Here is a 22,924-nt window from a genome sequence, read left to right as displayed (position 1 = left end):
TTAGTAGATATACAGCGGCATCTGTCATGAGGACATTTCGACAAGGAAACAGGTCAAAGAAAATCTGTCTACAGTTACAGTAATCAGCTGCTCATTGTATGCACCATATCAGCACTTTTGATACCCCTCCCTGTGACATTTGAGGGTCGAGAACGACAAGGAGGAAGGGGGCCCATATTCACGCGGGGGTTTACGATCTCCGGCCCCAGGCTCAGGTACCCCTCATTCAGGCCATGGAGGACGCCTGTGACCAAGTCGACGCTGCAGCTGTGCAAGGATGGATTCCACATTCAAGACGGTTGTCTCGCCAATGAGGATATATCGCCTGTGATGGTGATGAAATTCTCTAGCCAGATCCAGCCAGGCGAAGAGATAATGTCTAGTATTTTCTGTACTTTTTCAGATCATTTCTTTGTTTGCTGTTGTTTTTTTGTGATTGTAACCTGTACTGGATACCGTATTTTATGTTTGTCTGTTGTTTGCGGAGCTAACCGTGTTATGCACACTACTGTAGTAGCATGAAAACTGGGACTTGTTTTGTTGCGATTCTCCATGTTGACATGTTGACTGATTTGGGTATATGGATAGAAATAAATGATATTTTCCTCAGTCTGCAGCATTGGTCTTGTGTAGTGTTTAGTGAACTTATTGTAAATTTGCACTTTCTCTGTGTATCATTTACAGTACTCTAATCACTGAGAAGTAGAATTGCTAAAAGTGTTTTAGGTTAGCAACAGCAGTGTGTATCTGGTTCTGTTTTTATAAATTAGTGTATAGTTTTGCAAAGGGTCTGAGGTGTGCTGCTGATTGGGTGTGTGGTTGTGCTATTTGTGTGTAGTGTTTTGAAAAAGACGGTCGCTGTTTTCAAAATTGTGCTTAAGCAACTGAAAAAAACTGTAAAAGAAAACCGCTTATTGCTGGCAGTTCATATCGATGTTCTCATCCTTGCGTAAGAATATAGAGCAGTTTTGATGGTGTCTCATGTTATAATATTATCTGTTACATAGTGAATATTGAACTTTAGCTAAACTTTTCACACAAAAAATCTGGCAGAAAAATCGCAATTCAGTTCCCCCCCCCCCCAAATCGTTCAGGCCTAGTGGTATATGTTTTCTCCTTTATTTTTGTTTTTAGATGTTTTTTTGTCACGTGATTTGCATTTTAAATAACCTCTATATTTGTTTAGATAGTAAAATCAATTAAAAGAAATGTGATTTAGGAAATTAAAAGTATTAGCCATTCAGTGATCACGATTTACCCGACATCTTCCCACTTTTTCATCCTTTTAACCCTTGTGTTGTCCTTCGGGTCCCAGTGACCCGAAGGACAACACAAGGATTATGTACTTCCATTTACTTTGTTGAGAATTGCTCTCTAAACAAGGGTTAATACAGCACCTTAGTTCTTGTTTGTACAGCATTTTGGTCAGCATAAACTGTGTTTAAATGTGTTCTAGAAATAAACTTTACTTACTTACTTTAAAAGAAACCGGTTTTAGAGAGCAATTCTCAACAAAGTAAACGGAAGTACATAATCCTTGTGTTGTCCTTCGGGTCACTGGGACCCGAAGGACAACACAAGGGTTAAAGGAAACCTGCAATTGGAATTATTTAAAGAAGGAAAGGTTAATTTTATTTCTTTTTAAACCCTTAAAAGGGGAACACCACCTAAATTAATTCCAATGTTATTTCCACGGCCTAGGAACGTTTAATCAATACTGGTGAACATGAGCTACTCTCTCTCAAAGCCATAAACCAGAGAAGTCTCAAACTTGTGATGTCATCAGGTATACAGTCTGGAGCTGCTCCAGAGACAATGAATGGAAGACTGTTTTTGTTTTCTTTTGTTTTAGACCCAAATGAGTTGTATTATATTGTAGTGTTCTCAGTTGTGAAGCAGAAAGTATTCCCATATAGCCAGAACATTCCCCTGGGTGCTCTCAGCGTCATCTATAACATCTTTCCCAATAGAGCTTTTTCACGGCAGACATGTTGACATGTCATAGTAGGAAAAGCACAGGTGTGTTCAAACCCATTACTGATGGCTGCATTCCACTTAGGAGAGGCCCTGGTATTAAACCATTACTGATGGCTGCATTCCACTTAGGAGAGGTCCTGGTATTAAACCATTACTGATGGCTGCATTCCACTTAGGAGAGGTCTTGGTATTAAACCATTACTGATGGCTGCATTCCACTTAGGAGAGGTCCTGGTATTGTGCATGCTGACTCTCTGAAATAGCTTACTGGGACACTTGATGGAACTGAGCCATCGTTAAGGTTATCAATTTCAGCTGTGCTTTTCCTACTATGACAAGTCAACGTCTGCTGTGAAAAAGGTCCATTCATAAGGCTCGTTCGAGATGCGCCAGATCTGCGCAGAATCGATCACCGGCGATCGCCGCCCAACGCATGCCGGTTAGATTTGTGTCCGACTTGATCCCGACTTGCTCTGACGTCATGCACACGTGGGCAACGATAACCTCACGAGATCAAGGCGGCCGCAGTTTGTAGAGCCAGGCGCCGCAGTTGCTCTCCACTGACTGCAAGACCCAGGCGGACCCAGGGCATGCTGGGAAACGCCGGCCTCTCAGCTGATCCAACAGCTGATTGGTTCAGAATCGACTCAACATGATGACGTTTTAAATAAACTTTTTATTGATTTTGAATCGGAGGGATTTTGACTGCGATTTGTCTGATTTAAAGGCTTATTCTGTACAGAACACGTTGTGTGGCTGATAGTTATGTTTAGAAGTCAGAGAGACTAAATCGGTTCAGATTATGGATCATCTAGTCTGTTGTTTATTAAGATCAGCAACAGATCGCATGTAGAGCATTTGGACAGCTACTCTGTCATAATAAAAACCACTGGAGAGTGTGTAGGAGCTGATATATGGGTCTGATAACATTTTATTAAATCGGAATCGGACCACAGTGTTTCTGTCACTTCCTGTTCAGCCTGAAGGCTGCTGGAAACTGTCCCACTTGAGAGCGGATTTTTGTCACCGCCCCCGACTGCTGCCGCCTGCTCTCGTCCACTTCACAGGCGAGGCGCAGGTCATCTGGAACGAGCCTATTGTCTACGGAGCAGTGCCACACATATGCTGCGTTCATGCCACCTGGGAATAACAGGGACCGCCCTCCCGTAGTTACGTTGTTTTTCCGACTGCCAGCGTTCACATGGTCGGGATGTGTGTTCTTCTTCTTCTGTTATATGGGCGTTTGGCATAACAACTTGTTGCATGACTGCCACCAACGGTTGGCCGTAGCCTAGAGGATCAGGTGAGTGAAAACATGGAGGCCGCAATAACAAAAGATCTGCTGCTGTTTTCTTATACGAGCATGGAAACAGCACATGGACAGGTGTGTGTTTGTGTTATCTGCAGGACAACCAACGGGAAAAGACACGGATAATGTGTTGTTTTTTTATGCATAGGCCTATTTATGAATAATTTGAAAAATGTTATGTCTGTGTATGTTTCTTGGCAGAGGCATTTGTCCACAATAAACAGTTTATTGTCACTGAAATATGTTCAGTGACCCAAAGTCGCCTCCATCCAGCCCGAGTTTCCCCACCTCCGATTCCCACAGGAAGTGACGTGAATGATGACGGGTTTTTTTCGATGTCTATGAACGCAGCATTATACACCATACTTGATGACATCACAAAGTTGAGTTTTAGCTCTCTAGTTTATGGATTTGTGAGAGAGTTGTTCATGCATGCTAATATTTTAGGACTGTATTAGACCATAAGAATAACATGTATGAATTTTGAAAATGGGCGTAGTTCCCCTTTAGTATCTCCAGCAATTAACATGTGAAATTAACAACAAATCAAATTTATTTTTTAACATATAAATACATAGATAGGGGTAAAATAATAACAAATAAAGCAAATCAAATAAATATAAAATGAAAAGCAGTTTAACAACGTATGAAATACTTCAATTAAATACAAATATTAGGCTAAAACGACACCATTCTGAACTCATTATTCATCATAAGTCATGATGAATATATTGTGTGTGCTCACCGGTTTCTCTACTGCAGCCATCTAGGATCTACCTTTAACCAAGTTTACAGACCTCTGGAACTATTACGTTTCATAAAAGTATTTTTCAAGACGCAATTAAGTGGGTAACTAACTTACATTTAAGTTTGTGAGTTTGAGTAAAAGGGAAGAACTCTTACATACATCTTTCACAAGTCCAAAAAGTTCCTTTCAGCAGGTTGACAAATACGGGCCCAGATATAAATGTGTTAGTGCTCACAGCAGGCGTGGTGCAATTGATATCATGGAAGCATGTGTTTTGTATTCACAGAATAAGTATTTATTAACCGAGTGACAACTGACCTATCTCTGTGCGTGATTCACAACACGCTGTTTTTCGTCCTTCAATAACACTACAACACGTTACTAGATGAACCTTTCTGGAATGCACACGAGGACTTGGGACAATCACTTCAAGAGACGAGAACACAAGGAGCATTTTTTGCAATCTCAAACATCGCAAAGGAAACACTGTAGCATCTTCATCTCTAAGGCTACATTGACATTGCTACGGCTCGGTTTAAAAACAAATATCTTTTGCTACCTTTACACCTCGCATTCGCGCTGCTCTGGCGCTTCTGAGCCCCTAAACCGGAGACATTTGAAAACACTTCTGACCCCGTTTTGGTTTGCAATCTCCCATGTTGTGTTGCAGTCGCAAACGGCCGCAAACTGAGACCTTTGGCAACACCAAACGCTGACGCCAATGTTTCGCCGCCTGATTGGGTCATGACGTCTCGTTCTCTGAGACTGAGCCACACACGTTGCCATGGCCACTGCCAGCAACAGGCAGAGTATTCATGCTGCCTCCTGTTTACCCCGGCACGTGCATGCGCAGTATACCAGAATGCTGATGAGATATGCGGTTTGGGCCTGTTAGTTTAAACGGAGATTAGCTCTCCTACTGGAGCTAAACACACTTGTGTGCAAGGAGATCGCTTTTGGCTCAAAAAAGCCGCTTAAAAACCAAAAACGGAGCGATGTAAATGTAGCCTAAAAAGAAACAAAACACACCGAACTCGTCTTTTAATCACTGGCTGTCCATCGTCATACATCCAGATGGATCCTCTGGTGGCGTTTCAGGTTACATTTCTGGGTGAAGCGTTTGCCGCACGCCGAGCAGCAGTACGGTCTCTCTCCGGTGTGGACCCGCCGGTGGGCCTTGAGGTTGCTCAGCTTGGTGAAGCTGCGGCCACAGAGCGAGCAGCAGAAAGGCCTCTCGCCTGTGTGAGTCTGCAGGTGGGCCTTCAGGTTGCTGGGGTGGGGGAAGCACTTCCCGCACTGGCCACAGCGCAGGAGGTGCCTGGGGCCGGCGTGAGGGTGCGAGACCGAATGGGGTAAGGGGTTGGCGGGGTGGGAGTTCGCAGACTGATGGGTCTTGATGCTGATCCATGGGGCGCAAGATCGGTTATGTGCTGCGGCTTGTTGAACTCGCTGGGCTGAGTGTGGAGGAAGGGGAGGAGCAGCGGTTTTAGATGTGGAGGGCGCTCTGTTGAGGGGATTTAGGTTTACAGCCTGAGAGTGAGCTACGGACGGCGCCGTGGCGCTACTGTCCGAGTGCGTGTGAGCGGTCTTTTTCATCGGCCTGTGGAGGTGCTGCATGGCGGCTTGCAGTCTGACACCTGTGCCCACTTTGGAATGCAGCTTCATAACCTCCTGCGCGGTGGCTTTGTGGGTAATGCGGTTCTGCCTGAGTGCTTCTGAACTCACTCTGCGCTGTTTTACTGAACACGAGAAAGACGGCATCCCAGACTTTGTCGCTTTCTTTTCTTGAGGCTCGCTTTCCACACACCCATCAGAATCAACGATAACCTCCTGCTTGATAGCCACGCCCGACGCGTCAGTGTTTGGCGGTCTTGCCTTCGGGGACGCTGAGGATGGAATCTGATCTCTCCCTGGGGTAGCCGGAACGTCGTCGGCTGCTGTGGCAGAGTTTGGCCGCTCGTGTTCTGTTTGCATTAGAGGCCAACCGCTGTCCACCTCTAAAGATGGATCTGCAGCCATGTAGGTTTCCCCCTGGTCTTCAGGAAAAACATATGCAGCACAGATCTGTGGGTCTTCCTTAATAACAACCCTCAATTCTTCACTGTTCTCCTGAGTCTGTTTTGGCTGTGCCTCAGTCTTCTCAGTAGCACTGTGGGATTCAGGTCCTGCTTCACCTAGAATAATGAATAGAAACAGGGGTTTATAGTAATGACTGCAACAGCCTTTTTTCAATTGGTAGACAGTCACCATCAAAGCAAGTTGGTTGCTGCCACAGCTAACACGGTCAGCTCGGTATTTTGATCCAGACAAAACATAATCCACTGAAATTGTTGTTCTTCTTTTTTATTTTATTTTATTTATTTTTTTAAATCATAAGAGGATTGTGTAAGAGGATTGATAAAGTCCAGTGTTTCCCAGTAGTTACCTAGATTGCGGTGGCCCAAATGCAATGAAACAGCCCAGGATACACGTGACTACGTCCACTTTTCACTTTTGTTAACACAGAGTATATACAAAATACATGTATATGGAAATAAGATTAATAGGATTATATTCACAGGAAGCATAAAACATGTTACTGGTGCTGTCTTTTAAGAAATTGTGAGGGGAAATTACTTTATTCTTTGATTTTGTGTTTGGTTTGTTCCCAGCGGGGAGTGTAAATATATATATAGGCAGGTATGAAAAAATGCTGTAAACTAAGAATGCTTTCAAAAATGGAAGTGTTAATAGTTTATATTCATCAATTAACAAAATGCAGTGAATGAACAGAAGAGAAATCTAAATCAAATCAATATTTGGTGTGACCACCTTTTGCCTTCAAGACAGTCATGTCAATTCTTCTAGGTACACTTGCACAAAGTTTTTGAAGGAACTCGGCTGGTAGGTTGTTCCAAACATCTTGGAGAACTAACCACAGATCTTCTGTGGATGGAGGCTTCCTCACATCCTTCTGTCTCTTCATGTTATCCCAGACAGACTGGATGATGCTGAGATCAGGGCTCTGTGGGGGGCCGTGCCATCACTTCCAGGACTTCTTGTTCTTCTTTATGCTGAAGATAGTTCTTAATGACCTTGGCTGGATGTTTGGGGTCGTTGTCCTGCTGCAGATTAAATTTGGGGCCAATCATACGCCTCCCTGATGGTACTGCATGATAGATAAGTATCTGCCTGTATCTCTCAGCATTGAGGACACCATTAATCCTGACCAAATCTCCAACTCCATTTGCAGAAATGCAGCCCCAAACTTGCAAGGAACCTTCACCATGCTACACTGTTGCCTGCAGACACTCATTACTGTACCGCTCTACAACCCTTATTCTCTCAAAATCTGACGAAAATCTTTTAAACTGACCTTGATCAGACCCTGATCTGAAATGAAGACAGATTCAGCAACTGCACGGCCTATTTCTGGCTTAAAATGTTTTCAGAAACATGTTTCGGTGAACTATTTTAGTACAGATCGTATTCTGAACGAGCCGCCATGACAGTCTGGCCTTGAATTTCCGGAGAAAACAAACCCATGTGACGCATTTGTCCAATCAGCTGCCGGTTTTCATTTTTTGGGCAACAATACAGATTAGCGCCGCCTGCGGTTATGGAGACGTATTACATCTCGTCTCTTTGGCGTGTTCTGTGGCACTTTTTGGACCGACTCCGGGAGACTGATCAGTCCGACTGGCTTTTCTGCCGACAGTTGGCCGTCTGGTTGGTGTGTAACTGCCATAAGACTTTTGCACAGTACTGTATATTCAAAACTACATATGTAGTTATTACAAAACTCCGCCGGATGACTCGCTTCAGACGGTTGAAAATCAGCAACTTTCCCTCTTTAGCGCTTAGCTTAGCTCAGCACCATGAAACCAACGACACTGGCTTAGCCGCGTCGTTCTCCCCAGTTTCACTCTCTTGTCCAAAAATCGGCATGTCCGGTTAAAAAAAAAAAAAAAAAGATTAATTAAAAAATGATGGCGGCAGCCAAATTGCAAAGCGGTAGTTCACAAACCAATGGGTGACGCCACTGCTGCTCCGTCCATTATTTTTACAGTCTATGATACACACAGACAGAGACGCGTTCTATTAGGTAATAAGGAAATCTGATTTTATTGTTTTATTTTTAATGGCACCTTGAGGCAAAATCATCAACAAAGGCTCTTTTTCAATAAAATGTGTCGTGTAAGATATGTTTCATAATGTTTCACTATATACAGATAAAGAAACTTAATATGCAAATAAAACAAAGGACCTAGGTGACACAGCACAATACTCACTCTCAAGGGGACCGCTGCAATGCACAAAAGAACAAGACAGCTTATTCACTTTTTCTTCCTTCCCATCCACATCCGGTAGCAACACATCGTCTTCTGTTGTCTGAAAAGCAAAGAGAACACATCAGAGAATATGGTTTCATTTTGTTTTGTTAATAATGCTCGGTGCAGATTTGTCTCGTCAGAGAAGATATGCATTAGGCAGGACAACACTAATCTGGCATCACAGAGCAATTCTCTCCCTGAGATAGTCCTGCTGTAGTCTCGCTTTGCCAGACCGTCCACACGCTGCAGAGGAAGGTCTGGCTAGTCCACATCATTCCGGGATGGGAGAAAAACATGCTCTGGTTTATTGGCATTTATCTAAACCAATCACAATCGTCTTGGGCGGGGCTAAGCGCCGGAAAAAAGCTGCGGCGCCGCTGCGAAAATAGCCTCGGGAAGGATCTTGTTTTGGTGGAACGTGTACGTTCAATGCGTTACTAAGTAATGTATTACTGTAATATTATTACTTTTCCCTGAAATGAGTAATGTAAGGGATAACAATTTCAAAACAGTATTTATATTAAAGTTATTTATCAAAGTAATGCTGCGTTATCAGAATGCGATTTGTTTTATGTCCCAGGTAGGCTTAAAAACTTATATGATGACGTGACACGTACGCATGTTGTAATTTAGCTCGCTGCAGGTCAGGGCCAGGGCAGGTCACATCGGCTACTAGCCATAAAAGCTAAATGAAGGATGGAGGATGACAGAGAGAGGAATACCTTCAACAGCTGAAAGTATTGTCATAATATAAAGGCTGTGATCCGAGCAGGAACATCGATGACTTCCAACATGTCACTGTGAGCGAGTTAGTGTGGTGATGGGAATCTGCGTCGCCAGGTCCTTTTCATAATGTAAGCCTATGACAAAAAACTATATATGTGAATTTGCTTCATAACATAACAGTCTGAATGCAGAATGTTTGCAGTTCTGCAGTTTGGATGATTGTTGACTCCTCCTGTAAGGTAAATTATTGTTTGAAAGTGGAATGAAGTTCTAAAAGGAGCTCGCTAAATAGGGTGTGCTTTTTTGGGGGTTCCGCTTTCTTTGTGTGGGCATTTCAAACTCTTGGTAGATTTATGAGGACTATGGTAAACTGCTCCTCAGCTCTCTGCAGGGTAAATCCAGACAGCTAGCTAGACTATCTGTCCAATCAGGGGTTTTCTGTTGCTTTTGAATGTACATGTTCCACCAAAACAAGTTCCTTCCCGAGGCTATTTTGCAGAGGCACCGTGGCTCCTTCCGGCGCTAAAGAAATGCCAATTAACCAGAGCAAGTTTTTCTTCCATCCAGGAATGCTGTGTGGACTAGCCAGACCCTCCTCCGCAGCGCTGTGGAGGGTCTAGCAATGCGAGACTAGTAAGTAAAAGTAACGTATTACACTTCCAAAGTAACTTGCTCATGTGACCCACCTGTGATTTCCTCTCAGGGCTGAGAGTGGATGCAGCATTGTCTGCTGCCCGTGCTGACTCTGGTACGACTTCCTGCGTACGGCTTATTGTCCACCTTTCCACATAGTCGCCCTCTTCTTTCACACCACAGCCCCCCAAAATGTCTGGAAAAAAATGAGTATTGAAGTAGTATATAACATAATACAGAGTTCTGTATACCTACATAAACCTTATGTCTTGCTTGTTCTTACCATCCTGCTGTTCTTTGGGCCTTTCTTTTGCAGTGTGACTGGACAGTTCCACATCATCCCCGGCACAGTGGACACACCTCCCAGTTTTCCCTCCTTGGTCACTTAATTTCCTCTCAGCCCATTGCAGCTGCATCCTCAGGGACTCCACCTCCCGGTTCCTGCGCTGCACCTCCTCCAACAAGCCGTCCTCCACTAACCTGGTGACCTCGTACATGGCTGTCTTCACCACAGTCTCCATCACGTCCAAGAGCTGGGTCTGGAAAGTTACAATGAGGGTGTCCAGGTCCGACATGATAGACTGTCGGTGTCTTTAGAGGACTTTATATTTAGCGTTAGTCTTGTAAAATGCTACCACAGGCTGTTAAGGTTGTAGCTACACCATTAACGCAGAGCAGTCTATCCAACTATACATCCACTTGTTGTTGTGGGCGTTTAAAATAATGAGCAATACATTAACTCATTGATATTTATAAAATTATAAAGGTTAAAAAGCTGGACTAATGATGCCCAACGATCTATTCACTAGCTAAGTGCCTTCATGTTAATTCGAAATGTCACCTAGCCAGCTAATATGACTCTTTAGCTTAACGGTAGCATTCGTAACGTTATGCTAACTAACGTTAACGGAATCAAACCGTCAACAACCCGTACGCTCCTACGAATTATATCAACCATAGTCGAGCCTAACGTGTTGATGATCTATTTACCCGTCCGTTAATAGATTCCATGAGTAACGACTGCTTAGTTTAAGCAAATGCGAGCTAGCTTTTCAACAATCGCTTGTGGTTATATTAGCTACATCCATGTTGTGATGGTCCTTGTTTTTGCTCGTGACGTCACCCACAACGCAGTACGGTGGCCTTACTGTGAATAACAAAACGCGATTTTAATAAAGTGAAAACAATAGATACAGAACATTATGGTGAAAAACATAGGCTGCGCAAAGCAGTCAATTTGAACTCGAACTCATTGTTTGAAATAAGAATGCATTTTAGATTGTGAACACATTATGTTCCCATACGACCACGACCCCTTATAATGCTTTATTGAAAGGAGGCAAAAAGTGAGATTACATACTTTACCCTATTTAAAATAAAAATTATTCATATAGGTTTTTGTTATTAAGTTTATTTGATACTTCCACAATCCACATCAAAACTTGGCCCCTACATTTTGATATTCGTTTCCCAATATAAAATGTGAAAATGTTCATTTTGTAATTTGTTATCTCCCTGATAACTTATCTTAACTGATATATTGATCTTACTAATTACTACATTTAGGCAGATGCCAGGTAAAGTATTTTATTCATTCAGTATCTGGCCAGATAGCAAACATTGACCCATGCTAACCATTTAGGAGCGGTGTACAGTCACCGCACCGTGACTCGGGACCAACTCCAGTTATGAGCCTAGTTACATGCCTAATATTCAAATACATTTTGTGTATTTTGTAGAAATGGAACACCCAGACAAACTCATACAACCATGGGAAGAGCATAGGATAGACCCCCAGCTACAGACTTACTTACCATGATGCCAGAAGAGGGCCCATTAGATATGAAGATACCACTCTGACGCCCTTTAAACCCACCACTGTCTATCCAAACTAGCATTCTCTCCTTCTCAACTACCTTCTATCCTTCTTCTAGCAAAAAAAAGGCTTCTAATCAACCCTCTACTGAAAAAGAGAAAGCACTAATGTATCCAAGAACCCTACAAAGGTTTCCCTTGTTATCTTCCAAGTGATATGTCTTTACGGTCACACTCTTCTGCAACAACAGGACTCAGCGCTGGCTAGGCCTCCTTTCGGAAAAATCACCATGAAACTAAATCCAGTAGCAAGCCTGATCGATAAAATGGAATTTTCCAATAAAGTTTGTTCCAAGCAAGTTTAAAAAATGATTTATGAAAAAAAAAAGCAAATGTTAGAGAAGACATCAACAGACAATTTGTAGTTTTAGTTTTAATCTGTAATGGTATCACAACAATAGTCTCGCATTGCCGTACCTATCTCCACAGCGATGTGGAGTAATGTCTGGCTCTGCCACAGATACATTCCAGGATAGGAGAAAAAACAAACAAGCTCTGGGTTATTTACATTTCTTTAAACCAAATCACAAATCGTCTTGGGCGGGGCTAAGATCCGGACGCAGAGACGATTGCTCTGCAAAATATTCTTGGGAAGGAAATTGTTTTGGTGAACCATTTGCACCCCTCAAAAGAAAACACCATAAACAATATTACATTTTATTTTGTCCATAGCAAATCCCACCAATCGGTCCCAAAACATCCCAGTTAGAGAGTCAATGCTGTAAACATATTCGTTGTTAATCTTTACAATAATTCCCGGAAAAAACCATGAAGGCCTGCCTTGTTGCATGATCCATATTTTCCACCCCAAAAAAAAAGTTTTTTTCAGCGTGTAGCACACTAGCTTGAAGTTTGTTGTTGCTTGAGAACGGTAACACACAGAGAGCGGAAGGCGAGGAACATCCTGCAGGGCCTTCTCTTCTATTTTTCTCATATCCTGCAATTATCCTTGATTCAGACTATCACAAAAATAATGTTACTTAGCCTTTTTTCTTTTACAGTCATTTTTGCAGTAACCAAAGATGCAGCAATAAATGGGTACAAATAAGACGTATTTAACAAACATAAGAAACATATTTTATCTTTGTTCTATGTTTTCCATACCAACGAAAGGTTTTTAAATAAAAGCCAAAAGAAAAAAAAAACATCCATGGCTCATAAATAAAAACTCTCTCATACAATCAACAATCTTACACTTTCTGATGCTCTCTCTCCCCAAACGTCCCTAGTTTTATAGATTTGTCATGTGTTTCCGTTGATGTGATTTCAAATGATCCAGGCGTTTGAAGCTGAGGCCACAGACAGCGCAGCAGTATGGCCGCTCCCCCGTGTGGGTACGCTGGTGCACCTTCAATATGTCCGCCCGTGTGAAGCTCTTATCACACATAGTGCACCGGTGAGGTTTTTCCTGTGTGTGAATTCTCCGGTGCAACTTCAGATTCCAGAGGCGGCTGAACTTGTTCCCGCATACAGTGCAGCTGTAAGGTTTGTCAACCGTTTGGCCACACTTGTGTGTCTTTAGGTCAGAGAAAGAAGGGAAACCTTTACCGCAATGGCTGCAGAGGTGGAGCCCCTGCCCCGAGTGAATCCTCTGGTGGACTTTGAGGTTGCAGGCTTGGGTGAAGGTCTTTCCGCACTGGGTGCAGGAGTACAAGGGCACTTGTCCGATGCCTTTGTGTGTCTGCCTGTGGGCCTTTAGTGAGGCCGAATCTGGAAAGGACGCGGAGCACTGGTTACAGGTGTGTCTCCTCCCTCCTCTCCCTCCTGCCTGATGCTGCAGCCTCTCTCCCGGGTGTAAGGTATCACTGTATGCGCCTGAGGGCCCATACATATCCTCTGTGCTGTCTAAAGACGGGTCAATGTGAATGCCCTGACCCCTGAAGTTCAACCTGCCGCCTGGATCACCAGACACATGTTCGGGGTACAAGATACTCTGGTCCTGTAGATACCCTTCTTCATTGATCAATAAACAGCTGAGCTCTCCGCTTACATCGATGTTAGTCCTCGAGGGAGAGCCTGCAGGTGAACCGTCCGTGCCCCTTCTAGTCCGTGCGGCACCCGCTTGGTAAACGTGATGCTCGACTCCTTCTGGTGCTCCCACGTCCCTCTCATAATGCCCCATGTAACTCAGATCCTCGCCCAGGTGGGATGGTGATCCTTGTAACCCATCCAAGTTACCCATGTCTATCATATTGGAGTCTCCGTAGCCAGTCTTGTCAAAGCCACCCAAATCTTCCATACCATACCTTCTGTGGAACAGTGGTTCAGATGGGTCAACTGAGTGTCCATCTTGGCCTGATTCTGGCCTCTGAGTATAGCCAGCTTCCCAGTTCACATGGCACTTTGGGATCTTGTGGTCGCCAAAACGTTTACTGGGCCCCGGCAGACCTGATGCCTCTGTTTCTGATCAATGAGAGGGGGAAAGGATTTTCAAACAGTTCTGGATGTATGGCGACACATACCACATGAACAGTGAAAATAATAACTTTGAAGCCAATGTTGAGAAAGTAGGGGAGGTACGGTTCATGAAAAAACACCCGAACCGCTCGGTTCGCTAGTCTCGGTTCGGAGCGTGTGTGTACCGAATGGTTCGTCAGTCCACTGTTAATGTGCACTAACCTCTTACTGCCGTAGTGCCCACTTTATACACCTATTTTAAAACACTAACTGGAAATGACGAGCGGGATGGGCGTGACAAACGCAACACATGGCAGCTGATTGGACGATTGCGTCACATGGGTCTGGCTGGTCCCTAATTTCAAAACAGACTGTCATGGCGGCTCGTTCAGAATACGATCTCATATTGTACTAAAATAGTTCACCGAAACGTGTTTCTGAAAACATTTTAAGCGAGAAATAGGCCATGCAGTTGCTGAATCGGTCTTCATTTCAGATCGACAAAGGTCAGTTTAAAAGAAAACCGTGACCCTAAAACCGTGATACGAACCGTGGGTTTTGTGAACCGTACCACCCCTATGAGAAAGTGCATCATCTGGTGTATAATGTTCCTATAAACCAGTAATGTTGGACTATAAACTTACATGTGATTTAAAATGAACACAAATGAATGAATACTGAACGAATGAATAAACATGATATGATATGAATATGGTTAAAATAGCATTTTATGTACGGTACTAGTCAAAGGTTTGGACACGCTTTCTCAGTCACTTCAATGGGAAAGCGTGTCCAAACTTTTGACAGGTACTCTATATTAACAGACTGACCATCCAAATTGACTCCCCATCCCTCTTGGGACTCATTCATTTCTGGTGTGATCCGAAGGGCTTCCTCCTTGAGCAGTCCATCCAGCTTTTCACCCTGTACATATGGAGATTGGCAGACAAGCAGAAAGACAAAATTACATTAATACTACATGAGGTCTAACTCCACTCACCTCAAGAGAAAACATAAGCGTGGCATTAGATCAACAGGCAGGTCTGATTGGATGCTACAGCATTTTAAAAGATACACACAAAAAAACTAAATACTGAAAAGTGTTACAGAGATGTTATTACTGAGTTACTTGACCAGACCAGTGACGTGTGAAAGAATGACATTTCCATTGACTGTGCTTACAGACATTTGAAAACATTTAGACCTAATTTACTGAGGCTAAAATAGTGTAACAAACTGCCTTCTACCTGTGGTGCCTTGATGGCTCGGGGGGCCTCTGGTCTTGCCTCTTCCGCGTCATGGTGTGTCTCTCCATCACTGCCTTGCAAGCTATTTATCTCTTCTTGCAACACACTCTCCTGTTTAAGACTTTTCTCTGTAGCAGAAGATAGGGGAAATAAATAAATATATATATATATATATATATATATATATATATATATATATATATATATATATAAATTGAAGAGCATTAATATTCCCACTTGCATTTGAAGAATTAAAGGCTCAGGTGGACCAAACACGGGTGGGTCATACTCCACCTGCGTTGATTATCACTTTCAGATAATTAATAATCAATATTTCCCCTTAGTTCGACGAAGTTGAAAACTGATTTGCATATTGTTCTTTTGGTTTACAGCCTGTAACTTAACTGTTTTGGTACCCAACAGGCAGCCGTAATCAGCCTAAAGCAGTGTAAAACCCAGATGAAGTTAGCACACAGCTGGACAATTTAGCAGCTTAAAAGAGGAGTTGGTAGAGACCAAAAACCAGAGTTAAAAGGAGCATGAATATTGAAAACCTATATTCACCAGCTGGACAACAACACTACTCCAAATCACTTTTTAAAAAGGTGGTAATATGTCAATGTTGTGTTTACAGCAGTTTGTCTCAGCCTTCCAGAGGCCCATTTCAGAAAGCAGGTTTAGTGAAAACTCTGAGGGCTAGATTTATCAAGCCGTTTGCGCCTGTTTCCAGGCGCTAATTGGTCGCAAAGACGGACGTAACCGATGCGGGCTATTTACAAACAGGGCGCACTTGGGTAGAATCGCAGATTGTCTGCCACATGAGCGAGAAGAGACAAGTTGCCCTTTCAATATGCGTTCGTGGGAGGGTCGTGGGGAAAGTGAGTTCCACCCAAAAAGGTGGGAGGATAAGTGCAAAGTGCACCTAATTCTATATTCCGTGGTATTTACAAAGACTGTCAGTAAGAGCGCGCCTCTATTCTGCGGGGGAAATTCTCCGCCTCTTTAAAGCAGGTCTAAACCAGCCGCAGTCCAGTTTCCTCGAAGACCTTTATATGCCGCTGGTGAAATGGCAACAGTAATTTGAGCAAGACGAAGACATAGGCGAGGCTGAAAATATTTTTTAACAGAAGAATCACACTTTGTCAGTGAACACAACATAATTTAGCGTTACAGATCAAGCAGCCGTGCAATATTAGAGTTACTGGAAGAAATCAAAGATGAAATTGCATCTCCCACTCAGCGTTCACATCCCATTCCAGCAGTTGTTAAACTCCTCGCTACATTACAAATATTGGCATCAGGATCATTTCAAACAGTCATAGCATCAGCAGTGGGAATATCGCAGTCTGCACTCAGCCGTATCATAGCACCAGTACCGCTTTGCTACAGCGCAATTTACGGTATAGTGGGCGGAGAAAGACGCTGATTGCCTGATGGGTGTCAGGGTTGATAAATACTACGCAAAATGTGGAAGCATAGCGTGCGCTATTACCGAACTCGCATAAACGGACGCAGCGCAAACTGCGCTAGTGTTAGTAAATCTAGCCCTGAGTTTGTTAACCCTGAGATGAGGGAAACTCTGGGTTTTCTGTTTCAGAAAGAGAGGTAACCTAACCTCAGAGTCAGTTACTATGGTAACAGAGTCTGTCAACCTAACCTGGTCGGGAGCAGGTTTTCTTCTCTCAGTCTCCTCCCTCTGACACAGCGCTCTTTCATTTCCTCATTCATTCATTCATTCAGTCTGGATCAGGCGCATTTTAGACCAGTTTGTTATCGGCATGAATAAAAAAAAAACAGTGTTGGTTTATTAACCATGTTAGGCAGACTATACTTTTTTTTTTTTTCTCAAAACATGGCATTTCCTTTTGTCGATGATCCCGTTGCTGAAGAAGCTGTATTACTTCGCAGGGAGTTAAAGTTACGTCGGGAGATGATATTGAGGCCCCGACTAGAGATACATTTTCATTCCCAGATGACTACCTATATGAGCGGTATCGTTTTTCTTCCCAGTCTATCAGTCATGTAGCCTACATAACCTTATCCTTCCTCATATCACTAACATCCGCCATCATGGACATGCTCTTACACCCCAGCAGATTCTTTGTGTCGCATTATGTTTTTTGCAAACGGCAGTTTACTCGGAGACGTGTTTTAAACGTTTTTGTAGTGTTCCCTGGACAAAAACCAGTAAGAGCCATTAAAAAAAAAAAAGAGGTCCACAGTATTGCAGGTGAATGATGTAAACCCTTTGAAATAAAAGATTATGAATTATAATTCTGTTAATGATGGTGCTGCATCCTCAGAATGGGATTAGTAAGCCTAGGACTTTTTCGCCCGCAGGATTGCACCTAAATGAAAGCTTATAGGTTCAATACCATTTCACCAGTAATATTATACTTTTGATTAAATATGATAATCACTATATTGGAACTTACGAATTTTGTCTAGCAGCAATTTTCTCCCACGCAAATTCTCTCTCTTTTGCAGCAGCCGCTGTGTTGCCTTTTTTTCGATAAAATGCATGTTCAAACTCGCTGTATGTGCGCAGGAGTATTTTCGCCGACCAGTTTGTTTGTGGTTGTTACCATGGTGAATCGTAGTAGCATGGCTCCATACATGCTGTCTTTTTATTGTGGTGGTGCACACGCTTAACTCTGAGTGAACCTACTCTGAGTTGATTGAACTAACTCAAATCAGCTGTTCTGGAACCGAAAACTCAGAGTTTCTCATCTCAGGGTAAATCACCTCAGAGATCAGGGTTAGACTCAGAGTTTGGTAAACCTCCTTCCTGAAACGGGCCCTAGTTGTAAAAAAACAAACGACAAAAACCAAAAAACTTTGCAGGTTTAAAGCAGCATGATTGATTTTGGCAACTTTTGGGGCAGCAGACACAAGTTGTAAACAAAACATTTGCTAACACATTGTTTGCCTATTTACACATCCAGTAGACACAGGGCAACATTAGCATTCATTAGAAGTCATGCTTCTGAATGAAATTCTCATATTTGCTCTCTTTTCAGCTCTGATTTGGTCTCAAGAAAGCCATAATCTGGTTCTGTAGCTGCTGAATGCTCCACTGTGTTTGCCAGCTTGTTGCTTACTGTCTGTCTGCTGTTTGGTGCCAAGCAGTTAGCATACAGTTTGTTTATCAGAGGGTTTTCTCTGAACATCTGCCTGCTGCTGGAGGCAGAATTGATAAGAGTTGGGAGTTTGAACAAAACAGTGACGTTGAAGGATAAAATGTTCTGCAGAGCTGAGAAGACTTAAAGGGGTGATAGAATGATTATATAGGGTATTTCACACTGTTCCTTATGGTCTCCTAATGGGGTATGTAACATTAGTTGGGCTGAAAATGGCCTGGTTGATATTTTATTGGCCCTTATGCATCCCTGTGTTTTGGCCCTATTTGTAACAAGAGCTTTTCTTCCAAATATGGTATGGTCATGAATATTTAGATGAGCTGCGCGCTGCTTGGTTGAGCCTTAGCCCCGTACACACACATAGAGACGAGCGCTGATTGGTTGAGCGACTCGCCATACACACGCATTAGAGGTTGTGTGCTGATTGGTTGAGCGAATCTCCAATACACATACATTAGAAACGCGACAGAATCTCATATTCCAGACACTGCAATGTTTCCTTACCAAATTCACTTCTGAGACTATTTATGCGAGAAATCAACGATATAAAGCTCAAATATGGGCCGTTTTACGAAAATGGATGGCTAATTGCAAATTTGGTAAAACTGTGTGTCGGAGTTCAGCTGCCTGCGTTAGGGCTCGCCGCCTGGCCTGCCTTCCTCCACAGACCCCGGCTTGCTGTGAGCCCGATTGAGCTCCGGCACGGCTGCTGCAGCCCACAGCACCTCATACCCGCGCAAAGTCACCGTTTGGGCTGGTGGACTACTACCAAACGCCGCTGCCCTGACAAAGCGCCAGGGCCTGCATCTCCTCTCTTCCTGCTAGCTAAATGGCCCGTGTGTGAGAGCCGGTCAGCGCAGCTGGTTACACCAGCAATCTCTTACCAAATGTTACACACATGTCACGCCACTTAGCTATACAACATATAACTATATGTTTTATAAAGCTAACAACGGTGTCCGATTTCAAGTTAATGAATATTTGTGAGCTGTAAGGGTTTCGTTAGCTGCGACTGTCCCTGCAATCCTATGTGTACAGATTGCGGCTAGTTAGCTTCATTTTTGGTCGTAATTTGAGTATATTTACAGTTTGAATTTCGTCACGCCACTTATACAACATATAACTATATGTTTTATAAAGCTAACAACGGTGTCCGATTTCAAGTTAATGAATATTTGTGAGCTGTAAGGGTTTCGTTAGCTGCGACTGTCCCTTCAATCCTATGTGTACAGATTGCGGCTAGTTAGCTTCATTTTTGGATAAATAGTCGAATTATATTTACAGTTTGAATTTCGTCACCGCCACTTATACAACATCTAACTATATTTTTTATAAAGCTAACAACGGTGTCCGATTTCAAGTTAATGAATATTTGTGAATTCCAGAGGAATTCTAAGAGGAGGCTAGCTAGCTCTCATTGATAGAGCTCCATCCAGCCGCGGACGCTCTATCAATGAGACTCATGGACAAGCGGCGTTATTTTCCCAATCGTTTGTTTAAATAACTCAACACATTATAATTACACACATTATAAGATTAACTAGAATCTGTGGTAAGAGAATGCTGGCGTAACAAGCTCGCTGACCGCGCTTTCACTCACATACACCGGGCATTTAGCTAGCTAGCAGGAAGAGGGGAGTTGCAGGCCCTGGAGCTCTGTCAGAGCAGCGGCGTTTGGTAGTAGTCCACCAGCCCAAACGGTGACTTTCGGCGCTGGTATGAGGTGCTGTGGGCTGCAACGGCGCCGAACGCTCAATCGGGCTCACAGCAAACGGTTTACACGGGGTCTGTGGAGGAAGGCAGGCGCCAGGCGGCGGGGCGCAACACAGGCAGCACCAGCCTCTGAAGTTCGACACAGTCGGACAAAATTTGCAATTAGACATCAATTTTCGTAAAACGGCCCATATTTGACCTCTAAGTAGTTGATTTCTCGCATAAAAAATTCTCAGAAGTGAATTTAATGGTAAAATAGCATATGAACAATGTATACATTTTCTGAGATCTGCGCGACCTAGATTCAGAAGACTAACTGATCTCAGGTCAGTTGTGTAGCCTATGTAAATGTTGGGGCGTGACCGTTCTCTTAATACACCCATGGGCTGACAAAGGTTCCGGTTTTTGGGAGGTTGACGTCAACTTCCAGCTTTGTTGGGATTCGCCCGTTTTCAGCGGCAGTTTCAAAATATGAAATTTTCATAGTAAAAGGGTGTCAATGGGATTTTGAGCTTCTATGTATGTCCTATTTACCCACCGAACTGTCGTTATTCAACTATGACAGGGTAAAATCGGTTTTGCATTCTATCACCCCTTTAAAGAAGCTGGGTGGTAAATAGGGCTGTGCAAAAAAAAAAAAGAAACGGGAAAAAAAAAATGATTCACATTCGTATCGCGATTCAAGCTCTACCGATTCAAAATCGATTTTTTTTTTAAATTGTATGTCTACTGCAATCACATGGGAAAAGTAACTACATTTACATGCTGTGAATCATTTTTTTTTTTTTTTTTTTAAATCGAGAATCGATTTTGAATCGAATCTTGAGCCTAAAAATGTATATTGAATCGTGACATTTTCTGAATAGTGCACCCCTAGTGGTAAATGATCTGTAGGTTTGTCACTACCTAGCAGTCCTTTCACATCACACATAAGGTGCATCTCACATCCATTATTTGATAGCTCCTCGGTCCTCGGAAGATGTTTTGGCCCTCCTTCGTGAAGGCCATCTCATAGCTCTTATTCCTGCCCCCAGGAGCGAAGATCGAGGAGGGATCACCAAGGAGCTATAAGCAAGGATACATGAGAGCTGCATTCCCAGGAGCCGTGCAGCTGAAAGCCTCAGCGAACTCCGACCATACGGCTGACGAATTCAAGTGACGCTTTAGAGCGGTGGTTCCCAACCTGGGGTCCGGGCACCCCTTAGGGGGGCGGCAAAGATCACAGGGGGTGCGCAAGTCTTTATCTGGTTTAAGGTTGAGGTAAAAAAAAAAGAATTATTATTAAAAAAAGAAATTATGATAATACACTAGAATATATAATGTATACAAAAGTCTGTATAAAAACTATATATTTTTTTTCTCGCTTAAAATTGTAGGCAGGCTACTTAGTAGGCCAAACCTCCGGGACGTCTTAACCTGGGACCCTGGGCGCCAAGGAAAAAAGGTTGGGAACCACTGCTTTAGAGGAAAGGACGTCTCATCCCTCTAAGACACGTTTCCTCGTTTCCTCTCTCCTCCCATGACTTCCTTGCGTCTCTTTCTTTGGGGGCCGGGTTAATTTTTTTTTTTTTTTTTTATTTATTTTTTTTTGGGGCTTGAATTTGCGGGCTCTTTTTTGGGTTTGGGCTCTTTTGTTGATATAATCTCATATAAATTCATTTTCTAGAATTATATTTTCTTTCACACAATATGTTTTTAGGACCCCATTACCTATGGGTCCTCAAAAAGAGCTCAGCCAGTTTAGGTATACATAAAGTTTGGTCAGCCATGAGACAAAATAAATATTTGGGATTAATAGTGGCTGAATATGGGTGAGTAACACCAGACAGACTCACCTGTCGCTCTGGGATCCATCTCACCGGACGCCCCGACTCTTCCGCAGTCAAGACATCTCCCCCTCCGGTCTCCCTCTCTTTCTCTCCGTCGAACCTCCGACAACTTGAGTCGCCTCCTCAGGGACTCCACCTGCTCTCTGCACCGCGTTACCTCGTCCAAAAAACTGTCCTCCACAAGCCGGGTGATCTCATACATGGCAGCTTTAAATACCGTTTCCATGACACCAGAAAGTTGGGACTGAAACGTTAATATAGTTTCGGCCATTATGCCAAAGATGTGTAATAGCTGTCCTTTTATTTGGAGTAAACTCAGGAACAGGCAACTTTGGACAGTCAAGGACTGTAGCAGAGTAGCAGCTGTCAGGCACAGCTAACGTGGGTCTCTTTAAACTAGACGTACCAGTGACTCGGTTTTCAGTCTACGTAACATTAAGGTTAAACAGGTTGTAGTATCTGGTTGGTCCACATTTACCGTTTGGTTACTTCATCACGCCAAAACTAGAGTCGCTTGTAATCTCAACGTTAGCTAACTAGCGTTAGCTTGCTGCATTAGTTGTGATTCAGAGTTAACGTTACAGATTTCGACAACGGAAACATAAAACAACTATATTCAACATGCATTTAGTTTATGTTTGTAAGCAAACGTAATTAATTTCCTTAGCTGTAATATATCGTCAACGTTACAAATTCCGTTGAGCTTTCGCATTTACTTTTCACTCCGTAAACAACCGCATTTCGAAGATTTAATAATACGGGTCGTGATTTGGGACAATCTTAATCGTTTCAGCTGCACGGGTGGCTGTTACGATCAAGGCTATTAGCTACATAGAGCGTTGATGGTAATTGGTTACTCACACATGTACCAGATTCTTGCCATTTTCTAAGTTATACACAAAACACACAGTCTGGTGAAAGAGGTTAGGTATTTAAGTGCATCACCGGATATTTGCTCAACTCCCTCCTTCCGGTCCGCGGGAAAGCAGCAAGAACGTTACGTCCTCGATGTGCGTC

At 43.1% G+C, this 22,924-nt stretch overlaps 2 protein-coding genes across 3 annotated transcripts; both read right to left on the bottom strand.

Moving 5' to 3' along the window:
• Positions 1 to 3,607: 3,607 nt before the first annotated feature.
• On the bottom strand, positions 3,608 to 10,821 carry si:ch73-109d9.3 (zinc finger protein 768). Its single transcript, XM_039814204.1, has 4 exons — positions 9,990 to 10,821; positions 9,760 to 9,902; positions 8,306 to 8,405; positions 3,608 to 6,208 (listed from the first exon to the last, which is right to left on the bottom strand). The coding sequence occupies exons 1-4, from the start codon at positions 10,279 to 10,281 to the stop codon at positions 5,097 to 5,099; spliced, it is 1,647 nt and encodes a 548-aa protein (XP_039670138.1). The 5' UTR covers positions 10,282 to 10,821; the 3' UTR covers positions 3,608 to 5,096.
• Positions 10,822 to 12,005: 1,184 nt separating this feature from the next.
• si:ch73-109d9.2 (uncharacterized protein LOC565042 homolog) lies at positions 12,006 to 22,839 on the bottom strand. 2 transcript variants are annotated; one of them, XM_039795917.1, is made up of 4 exons: positions 21,914 to 22,839; positions 15,226 to 15,353; positions 14,809 to 14,902; positions 12,006 to 13,978 (listed from the first exon to the last, which is right to left on the bottom strand). In XM_039795917.1, exons 1-4 carry the CDS (start codon positions 22,176 to 22,178, stop codon positions 12,813 to 12,815), a joined length of 1,653 nt encoding a protein of 550 aa, XP_039651851.1. In that variant the 5' UTR covers positions 22,179 to 22,839; the 3' UTR covers positions 12,006 to 12,812. The 2 variants fall into 2 exon arrangements, with proteins under 2 accessions (XP_039651851.1, XP_039651845.1); XM_039795911.1 differs by having other exon boundaries at positions 12,007 to 13,984; positions 21,914 to 22,836.
• Between the last annotated feature and the right edge of the window lie 85 nt (positions 22,840 to 22,924).

Source organism: Perca fluviatilis, chromosome 1 (genome assembly GCF_010015445.1).
Source record: "Perca fluviatilis chromosome 1, GENO_Pfluv_1.0, whole genome shotgun sequence".
NCBI lineage: Eukaryota > Metazoa > Chordata > Actinopteri > Perciformes > Percidae > Perca > Perca fluviatilis.
Note: the sequence above shows the minus strand (reverse complement) of the source record. Positions and strands in the feature narration are given on the sequence as shown.